The sequence below is a fragment of the Chenopodium album genome, chromosome 10, assembly GCF_948465745.1.
Source record: "Chenopodium album chromosome 10, dcCheAlbu1.1, whole genome shotgun sequence".
Lineage (NCBI taxonomy): Eukaryota > Viridiplantae > Streptophyta > Magnoliopsida > Caryophyllales > Amaranthaceae > Chenopodium > Chenopodium album.
In genome coordinates this window covers 17,700,556-17,710,982 of record NC_137843.1, presented here as the reverse complement: position 1 = coordinate 17,710,982, position 10,427 = coordinate 17,700,556, and the positions used below count along the sequence as shown (strand labels likewise).

Sequence of the window (10,427 nt, the reverse complement as noted above, 5' to 3'; positions counted from 1 at the left end):
CCGTGTAGTCCAGGCGGTTTGACCAGGTTTGACCATGGTCAAACCGCCTGAACTACACGGTTTGACAGTGGTTGGACCGCCCGGATTGCACGGTTTTACCACGGTTTAACCGCCCAGTTTGCCCGGTTTGTTTTTTTTTAAATTAATATTGTTTTTATTATTATTATTTAATTGTTATTATTATTATTATTATTATTATTATTATTATTATTATTTCATTGTTATTATTATTATTATTATTATTGTTGTTGTTGTTGTTGTTGTTGTTATTATTATTACTATAACTATGATTATGATTATTATTGTTGTTATGATTATGATTATTATTATTTTGATTATTATTTTAAAAATATTTTGTTGGGATGTTTAATAGGCATCACTACCGGATTATGGTGGCGATGGCATCGAGTACAATTCATATTTTATAACGTCAATGATCTTCCCGACTTTTGAAGAAGCATTTGAATGGGCACAAAACATTTCCATACGTTATGGTTTTTTCCTTACAAAGTTTTCGTATAAGAAACAACGAGATGGTCGACCGGTCAAGTATCTTAAGTGCGATCGTGGCCATAGAAACACAGCCGAAGATAGAGATATGGAGAATGTTGTACGGAAAAACACGAAAAGAAAGGGTGTTAAGTGTCCATTTCGTATCAAGGTCACATGTATGGTGGACGATCAAGGGTGGAAAATCATTCCTTCATCAGGTTTGCATGGCTTGCATAACCTCCCAATGATGGTATATCGAGAGGTTCATTGGCAAGTGAGTGGTCTAAGTCCGGCTGCAAAGAAATTGGTTAGTCAAATGAGTTCAGCATGTGCTAAACCTAGTCACATAATGGCGGCAGTGAAAGATGCGTTTCCCACTGAGAACCCTAACATGAGACACATCTACAATTTCAGAAGTCGTGTTAGGGTTGATGCTAGTGAAGGGAGAGATGTCGTCAACCAGTTCCTTCACTTGGCCAATGAGCGCAAATACGTTGGTTGGGTAGCTGCTGACCCCGACACACGTGTTGTCACCCAGGCCTTTATGGCACATCCAGTGATGGCGAATATGTTACGAACATATCCACATGTCATAGGGATGGATTCCACTTACAAGACAAACAGATACAACATGCCGTTTTTTGAGATTGTTGGGATCACACCGACAAATCAAAACTTTTTGATCGCGTATGCTTTAATGAAGACAGAGTCCTTTGAGAGTTACAAGTGGGTCTTGGAGAAATTGAAGTTGTATATAGGTTTTGAAGTGACTCCTAAGGTGATACTAACTGATCGAGAGTTGGGACTTATGAAGGCGGTGAAAGAGATATTCCCAAACACAGCTCACTTGCTATGTAGGTGGCACATCAACAAAGATGTGTTGGCCAAGGTATACCATTTGTGTAAGAAAGACATGGTGACTGCCGAGAAATTTAGGAATGGGAGGTGGTCAAAAATCATGAATGCGACAACTGAGGATGAATATGAATTTGAGTTGCAATAAATGAAGGATACTTGGGGAAGGTCAAGGCATACCATTGTGGATTATGTGAAAAAACTTGGCTTGTGCACAAGAACAAGTTTATTCCGGCTTGGACAAATAAGGTGCTGCACTTTGGCAACGTGAACACGTGTAGAGTGGAGAGTCAACATTCTGTGCTTAAACAGTGGCTCGGAAGCTCCAAAGGGTCAATAGATTCTATCTTCAACCGTGTACACCGCGCCACTGAGAGTTTGCTTATTCAAATTCGTCATCATTTGGAGGACTCCAGACGACGAATTGGAGTGGAGTACAGGGGAATGCCCTTGCACAATCTCAGTGGCTATGTTTCCTTCCATGCTCTCAAAATTCTTAAGCAGGAGGTGAACAGGATGAGAGAGTTATCTGATGATGTGTACGAGCGTTGTGGTTGTGCGATGTTGATGACACACGGACTCCCATGCGCTTGTACTATACACACCTCGATTCAGGGTGGTACGGGGTTGTATTTGGATCAGGTCCATCCTTTTTGGAAAACCCTAGTCATTGGAGACGGTGTTGACATTCCTATCTTTGAGGGTGAGTTGGAACAGGACACGACGCAGTTTAGATCCCTGGTTGATGAGGTACTACTTCGTGATGCCAGTTTTGTGCGAAGTGTGAACCGAGTGTTGTGTTTGCGGAGCTTTACCCTGAAGATGTAGATTATGAAGAGCCCGAGATAAATGAGACAACCAGGGGTCGACCACAAGGCCAACAGTGGTCCTCATCTACCAGGCGTGATCCAAGTGGCTTCGAGCATATTCCGGGCGGTCGTAGTCGTGGTCGTGGGCGAGGTCGCGGCCTAAGTAGGGGTCGTGCTACTTCTACATCTAGCTCCGGATGTGGTCGATCACAATCATCAGTAAACATGGAAACGCCTTCTGGTATATGCTTTATTATTATTATTATTATTATTATTGTTGTTGTTGTTGTTGTTGTTGTTGTTGTTGTTGTTGTTACTTGCTATTATTATTATTATTATTATTATTATTATTATTATTATTATTATTATTGTTACTTGCTATTATTATTATTATTGTTGTTGTTGTTGTTAATATGTTTTACATTTAATTAATTCTTTTGGGATTTAATTAGTGCGGATGTTGTCGGGTTTTTATAATGCTAAAATACTTTCCTGGTGATTATTACAGGTAGTCAGATGAACATCGATGATTTTTTATACGTCGATCATTTTCCAAAATTCATGTTGCCGTTTTTGGAAGGTTGGCTTGACCCGATAGGTGACGGAAATTGCGGATTTCGATGTGTTGCAGATTTCTTTTTGGGTGACCAGGAGCAGTGGATGTTGGCCAGGACTATGGTTGCAAACGAGGTTGTCGCGCATTGTAGGGAATATTTCAAGCATTATGATAACCCCAAACTTGAACCCCACTGTGATCATACACTAAAGTACGGTGGCGTTCCAAAGGGAAAGACAAAGAGCAAAAAGAGTCGCCAACAAGTTTTAGGAACTTGTAAACCCAAAGGACAATCCAAAAGGACCATCAACTACTCCATAAGGTCTTGAACCAAATAGGGTCCGGGGATGAGGGTACGAATCCAATCTACAAAAGAAAAGACCCGCCCTATAAAATAGGCCTCTACTTTGTTCTGCTCGTATTCATGTGCGCTTTTCGAATAACATACAAACATTATATTAAACCTACCCTGTTTATCTATGTTGGTTGAATATTAATGCACAAACAAGACTATTATTGGCGATCACTTGAGTTAAAATCACATTAGCCTAAACCAAATTATTAATTATCTTATTAAGCGTGATTTCAAGTACAAATTCCCTTTAACAAGCATAAAAGGTGTGATCAAGCAATAACAATAAAATATAAATCAAGCAACATAATAATAAATCAATAACAATAATAATAATAATCATGATAATCATGATAAGGCATAATAAAGCTTAATAATAATAGCAAGATCCTAGGCATGATACTAACAATATTAATAATAAATCCTAGCATGTCACTAAACAATAAAGATCAAAGCTTTAAACCTAACATGGTACTAACATGATATTAGAAAGAGTAAAGGCACCCTAAACATGATACTAGAAAGCAATAACAACATCCTAACATGATACTAGGAATTATAAACAATAATAAGCAAATCTAAACATGCTTTCTACATTGAAAGAGAGTAATAAGATTACATACTTTGAAGCCTTGTACCTCTTTCTAATAACAAAATACAAAAGTTAGTAAACTTCAATGAAAATAATAAACAATAATTAAAGAATTAAAGAATTAAATTAAAATCAAATTAAATAAAGTTTTGACTAGTTTTGGACCAAACCCTCAGAAAATATCAACCTTACACGTCTAGGGCGAAGGCAACTTCGAACTTGGCTAAGAGACTCTAAGTCTTGTGAATGCGGAATATTGTGTGAAAAAAGGCTAGTTTAGAAATAGAGAGAGAGAAAATAAGAATTAAGTAGTTCTTGATGAGAGAATAGAGAGAATTGAGGATGAGAGTTGATAGAGAGAATTGATGATTGTGAATGATCTCTGAAAACAGGAATTCGGACCCTATTTATAAGAAAAATAGTCCGGAAAAACATAGAATTTGATAAGGAATAAAACTCCACTCTGTCGCTAACAAACCGACCTTGTCGCCAGAAATTTATCCTGTCGCCAGGCGACAGAGTCTGTCGCGAGGCGACAAGCCTGTCGTTTGGCGACAGAGACAGTTTTTGCGGATTTTGTTTTTATCATATCTTTTGATCTAGAAGTCCAAATAAGTCATATAATATGTCGTTGGAAAGCTCTTGAAGTCTACTTTCTAATGCAATTAGAATCAGATTAAAATCTTTTGTAGATAAAAATATATGGACGAAATAGTGAAAGGGTGTCAGTTTTGGATAGAGTTTCGTATATCTTTAATATCTTTTTCGTTATAGCTCGGAATTATTATTATAATATATCATTGGAAAGATAATTTCAAGATCTATCCAACCATATAAAATTTGGATAAAAAATATGTGGCACGAAAATAATATCTGACTATCTTGAACATCTTTAAATCCGAATAGAATTAGGAAAGTTTTAAAAAAGGAAAGTTTATATTCAAATCAAATTCTATGATCTTATCTTTTCAAAAAAGGATAATTAAGATATTTTAGAAACTTATAAAAGATTCTAATCAATCCTAATTAGTTTAGGAATAGGATTAAACCTTTGGACCCTCCTCATGATCATTGGATCGTAGGTAAAATCTGGTTTGGGCCCAGTTTAGTATTTTGGCCATAACTTCCTCATTATTCATCGGAATTGGGCTTATAATATATCGTTGGAAAGGTCTTTTCAAGCCCCATCCAATTACACCATTATTGGACCCTTATCATGGACCAAAATAAACTAAATTGGACGTTTTCATAAAATAGAAATGGTTTTCGAAAACAGAAAGAAGGATTTTAATAAAAACTAACTGCAACACTTGACTTTTCACACTTTCACCTCATTCGATTATGGTTTGACGTGACAGGTATTCATCACTGGGTTTGGTTTTGGGGAGACACAATTTGGTGTCTACACGCATCCTAACATTTACTCTCAAATTTATGCTGATCAACTGGAGAACGAGGTTCGTCGTATCAGATGGACTGGTGGGAGATGCACAAGTGAACATTGGATGGTAGTGTTTCAGGACTTGTTTCCGATCGCTAACCTATTCAACACTACCATTATGCTTTTCGGTGCTGGCGTAGATGGAATAGGTGTGTATCCATGCATCACTGTGCTACCATGGAGTGCCCCGTCCACTGCCACGGGCCCATATAGGGAGTTTGCACTCCTCACAGTGGCAAACTATCACTATGTTCGATTGGACATGTCACCTAATTTTTCATTCCCTCCTGTAGCAGGTTTTTGGTACGACGTGCGCGATTTTAGTGTGCAAGACTGGGATCAACGATATGTAGGTCGGATAGCAACATGGCATACTTTAGCTACAAATTAGTGATAAGAACTTTGCAATGTTTAGTTGTAGAACTTTGCATAGTTGTAGAATTAAGCAATGTATTATGCAAATTTAAATTCAAATAATAAATTTAAAATTTTTTACAACATAACCTAAAACAATGAAGTTAGTTTCTAAATAAGAAAATGAAATCAACTACATCCTCATCATTGCGTCCCACGCCGCAATAAGGTCCTGGGCCTCAACCACTGTGTGGGTAATCTCACCGCCGCTATCAGCAATGAATCGTCGTATAACATGCATGGAGCGACCCATCCACTGTAAAAAATACGAAAAATAATCAGTACCAATATTAAGTTGCACAATAATCAATGGAAAACAAGTAACAAATACTTACGTAATTAGTGTTCGTCCTCCCTGGAATTGGTGGGGGGGCAAGTATCGCGGTATCACTAATAAGCCGAGGATGGGAGTACGTGTAAAACCAGGCCAAGTAGTCAGGTGTGCATGTGGGTTGTCCATCCAATAGAGGTGGATGGAACGACAGGCCGAAACAGCAGCTCCTAGGACCAAACTTATCCTATAACCCCTGACCTCGAAAAGTAACGCTATACGACCGGACATTAGCAGGTCTGTACGCGCTGTCAGGCCTAAAACCGGGCCGCGGTATCCCCTGCACATGACCAAGTTGCCGTAAAACCCTGTCTGGGTTATACGGCTCGACGATGTCCCGAAACTGTATACATCCCATGTACGTGGTTCTCGGGACGTCCTGTGCGGGGGTAAGTGTATAGGGCCGCCAGTTAACCTGCACACGCAATCATAAGAAGAATGTTACATTAGTTTTGAAGACGTTAAATAATAATATAATATACGCAAGCGAAGTTCACATACTACCTCAGCATCAGTCATCTGATCAAGTCGGGTACGGAAAGATATAAGTCGCTGGTGATCCCTCGACTCTGAGCGTGGATCCCACATTGAGGCCCGTGCCTCACTTGGCTGTACCACTAAAGCTCCCTGACAAGGCCGAAACATGGGAAGTACTCGTATATCCACGCCTGCAGAAGCATGAGACAACCTCTGATAGCCTTACACTCAATACGGGAGGCGATACCCAACTGCCGATACAGGAAAGCAAGTGTAGTTGACCCCCAAGAATATCGGTGAAGATCGTCATAAGACTTCTTCACCTCTAAAATGCAGGAGGGAAGAAGGCGGTGAGCACTCTTGTCAACGAACAAGGTGCTACCAAGTAGTGTGACAAAGAAACCCATGAACTCAATGTCTGGGACCCGATCCAACAACTTGCACCGTTCATAGATGCTAGTCACCGCTACAGCACCGTTCTCCCAAATAGCTTTCGGCTTCACCAAAAGCTCATCCCTACTTAGCCCCAACAACTCCTGAAAGTCAACCTGGAGAGATGCACTGTCGCTAACCATGTCAACCAAGTCACCCTCAACGGGGATCCCCAGAATATAAGCGACGTCATGTAGTATGATCGTCATCTCACCAAAGGGGAGATGAAAAGTGTTCGTATCCGGCTGCCACCGTTCAACGAACGCAGAGATCAGAGGCCAATCAATGTGGAAATGCATGATAGACGGCAAGTGCTGTAGTCCAGTGACACTAAGGCGTGCACGTAAATCTGCACTCAGCTCTGTCTCCTATTCCTGCAACGACCTACACCACTGAATCCTACTGTGGCACCTCAACGGATCACGATCATCCCCGACCCAAACACGAGAAGCAACGTGAGCTGCATAGCTAGGGATAAGACTGCCATCAGCTGGACCACCTGGCATCGCCTCGTGAACAAGCCAAGACGTATCTGAGTCTCGAGAACCACGAGACCTACGAGTACGGCCGGTGCTCGAAGTTGTAGTCGTAGAACCCACAAACCTCCCTCCTCTACCTTTCCTCACGAAAATCCCAGACGACGACTCCCCGTGCTCGAATCCTCCTCGCCCACTCTCGGAAGTCATGGCATCCTCCGTGTCATGATGATCAGAATCATAATCATCCATGACCTGATCTAGCTCGTGTTGAGCATCCGAAGGCCAACCCAGGACATCATACGCCGTGCGAGAAGCTGCCCTCTCCCTCCTAACAGAAGCATCAACACCACGAGATCGAGTATGTCGAGGACCCGATCCTTCGACACGTGTGAACTCGATATTTAGCCTTCTAACGGTTTGTGGCTATTATTTAATAAAAAAATACTCAATTCTATAAATCTAATTAATATTCACTAATAATAAAAAATTACATTATTTTATTTTCCTAAACATAAATCTAATTTATAATCACTTAAAATAAACAATTACATTATTTTATTTTCCTAAACATAAATCTAATTAATATTCACTACCAATAAACAATTACATTATTTTATTTTCCTAAACATAAATCTAATTAATATTCACTAATAATAAACAATTACGTAATTTTATTTCCTACACATAAATCTAATTAATATTCACTTAAAATAAACAATTATATTACTTAATTTCTTAAACATATTTCTAATTAACATTCACTTAAAATAAACAATTACATAATTTTATTTCCTAAACATATTTCTAATTAATATGCACTTAAAATAAACAAATATATAATTTTATTAATATGCAAAATAAATATATAATTAAATTAAATTTTTTTTAATTACGTAAACCGCCCAAGTAAGACGGTTTAACCACGGTCAAACTGCCCAGGCAATACGGTTTTACCGTAGACAAACCGCCCAGAAAATACGGTTTGACCGTGGTCAAACCGCCCAAACTATACGATTGAACCATGGTCAAACCGTATATCCTGGGCGTTTTGACCATGGTCAAATCGTCTAACTTGGGCGGTTGTACCACGGTTGAATCGCACAGACAGGGCGGTTTTAGTACTTTTTCGGCGAAAAAAAATATACCCGCTCCGCCTGGGCTGTGTACTCCTCCCTCGCGCGTGCTGCGTTCCTCGACCGTGGCATTCTCAACAGTTATGGGCGGTGGTGGTGGTGATATTGAAGTGGTGGACCTTGTGGTGGTGGTTGCAATGTGCGGTGGTGGTGGTGATTTAAGGTGGTGAATGTTGTTTTGCGGCGGTAGCGGCGGCAATGGTGGTGTTGGTTGGTGGTGGTGGTGATTTTAAGTTTTCTTGAGAGGTTTTAAGTGAGGAGAGAGAAAGAGGTGATGTCAGAGAGTGAAAGAGAAAAAGAGTTTAGGATTTTGAGTATGGGTAAGAACGTAAATTCATTCCTAATTTGTGGGCGTTATTTAACAACTCCCTTTTTGGAGTACTTCTTATTATTTCTTTTCTAAAAAAAAAAAAACAAAATCACATCTATACTCTAATTCTCTAAACGATAAAACGTCACTTGTTTAACTCCATAAGCGGTGCACCGATTACGCCTCCATCGCTTCTCTATTGCTACATCGCTGCACCATTCACCATTGCCGCACCGCTCCGCTACGCCACCATTACACCGCTCCGCTGTGCCACCACAGCATCGCTATACCGTCGTACATTCCCGTTGCGGCGCCACTGCACCATCCAGGTTAGCTTTTGATATTTTCCTCTCCTACAATAATTTGTTTCGGGTGAATTTTTCAATCTAATTGTAGTATTTATTCATTCGAGTTATTCAATTAAATTATAGTTAAAACTCAATTCATCAATTACTGTTTTTTATTCGAATTTTAGATGAATTAAAAAAACTTCAAAGTTCAAGTTTTTGCGATGTAATTTAATCGATTTTTTTTTTTTTATGTAAATTATTGAATCGAATTGCAATATTTTGAATCAAATTACACTTAATTTATTCGAATTACATTTATTTCAGTATTCATCAAAATGATTTTAACCAAATTAATCTTACCTAGGTCAACTTTAGAACCCTAATTAGATAAAGAAAGAGGGGTAGGGGAAATTGATTACCACTGGATTATTGGTTTGACTATTGTGTATGCATGTGTTCAGTTTATTTCAATACTCTGCAAGCTATTATTGATTTGACTATTATGTATGTTCATATAATTTATTTTAATAGTTTTGCGTCTTGATATGTCGTATTTGTGCTTCCATGCATTAACTTTCTATCATGTACATGCCTATTCTCATATCATGTTCAAAATCCCCAATTATGTTTTTCATCACTGCAGTAGCCTTGACCTGCAACATTATATTCCATTTCCATTTTTTCTTCTCTGTATAAATTTTCTTATACACAACTAACTTGAGGGAACTGAACTAAAGTACTGTGATATTCAAAAAAATTGTGGTTTTATCTTTAGTTCTACCTTAAGGGTGATGTGGCTATATATCTACTAATATTGCAAATCATTACTATTATAGTTTGCAGCCTGATCTTAAATTGTAGAACTACTACAAGAGAAAACACATAAGTGGAGGGTTCTTGGGGTTCCTCCAAACAAAAAATTGAAACTTTTAAACCATCTGATACTTCTTTTAAGCTTATGATATACATTTATTGAGATAATCAGAATGTGAGTTTAGTCTCACTTTCAATCTATACATGTATTTTTATTCTACCTTTTTAGTGATCATGGTTTATCTATCAATTTGCTTCAAAATAGTTCTTTTATGTTTGTTGGTGGGTTAATGAGAATATAACCTTTTGTGAGTTGGTTTGATATTTCTTTTAATGATCTAATAAGTGGCTGTAATTTAAATTTGTTTCTTAAGATCTGTACTGATCAAATTCTTAGATGAAAGAAATGATTTTGTTGGTTTGTTGCTGAAGGTTGACTTTAGGTGAATAAGGTTTGATGGTTCTTAAAAAGAAGTTTTTTTTTTGTAGCAATAGTTATCGTCCGATCAATGCAATTCAAGTGACTATGAATAAAAACCCCTATATAAAGATTCCTTAACAAGATATATGTTAAATATACTCATCTTAATTTTATAATTGATATACTTCTTATTAACTATAATAACCTATTTTTTAATCTGGCTTCTTTAA

The 10,427-nt window shown here is 38.2% G+C and overlaps 2 protein-coding genes across 2 annotated transcripts; both read left to right on the top strand.

Annotated features, from left to right (window-relative positions):
* Positions 1-433: 433 nt before the first annotated feature.
* LOC145564964 (protein FAR1-RELATED SEQUENCE 5-like) lies at positions 434-1,495 on the top strand. Its single transcript, XM_081625108.1, has one exon. The coding sequence runs from the start codon at positions 434-436 to the stop codon at positions 1,493-1,495; it is 1,062 nt and encodes a 353-aa protein (XP_081481234.1).
* A 296-nt stretch (positions 1,496-1,791) lies between these two features.
* Positions 1,792-5,488, top strand: LOC145564963 (uncharacterized). The gene is made up of 4 exons (XM_081625107.1): positions 1,792-1,989; positions 2,118-2,397; positions 2,665-2,846; positions 5,177-5,488. Exons 1-4 carry the CDS (start codon positions 1,792-1,794, stop codon positions 5,486-5,488), a joined length of 972 nt encoding a protein of 323 aa, XP_081481233.1.
* The last annotated feature ends 4,939 nt before the right edge of the window (positions 5,489-10,427 follow it).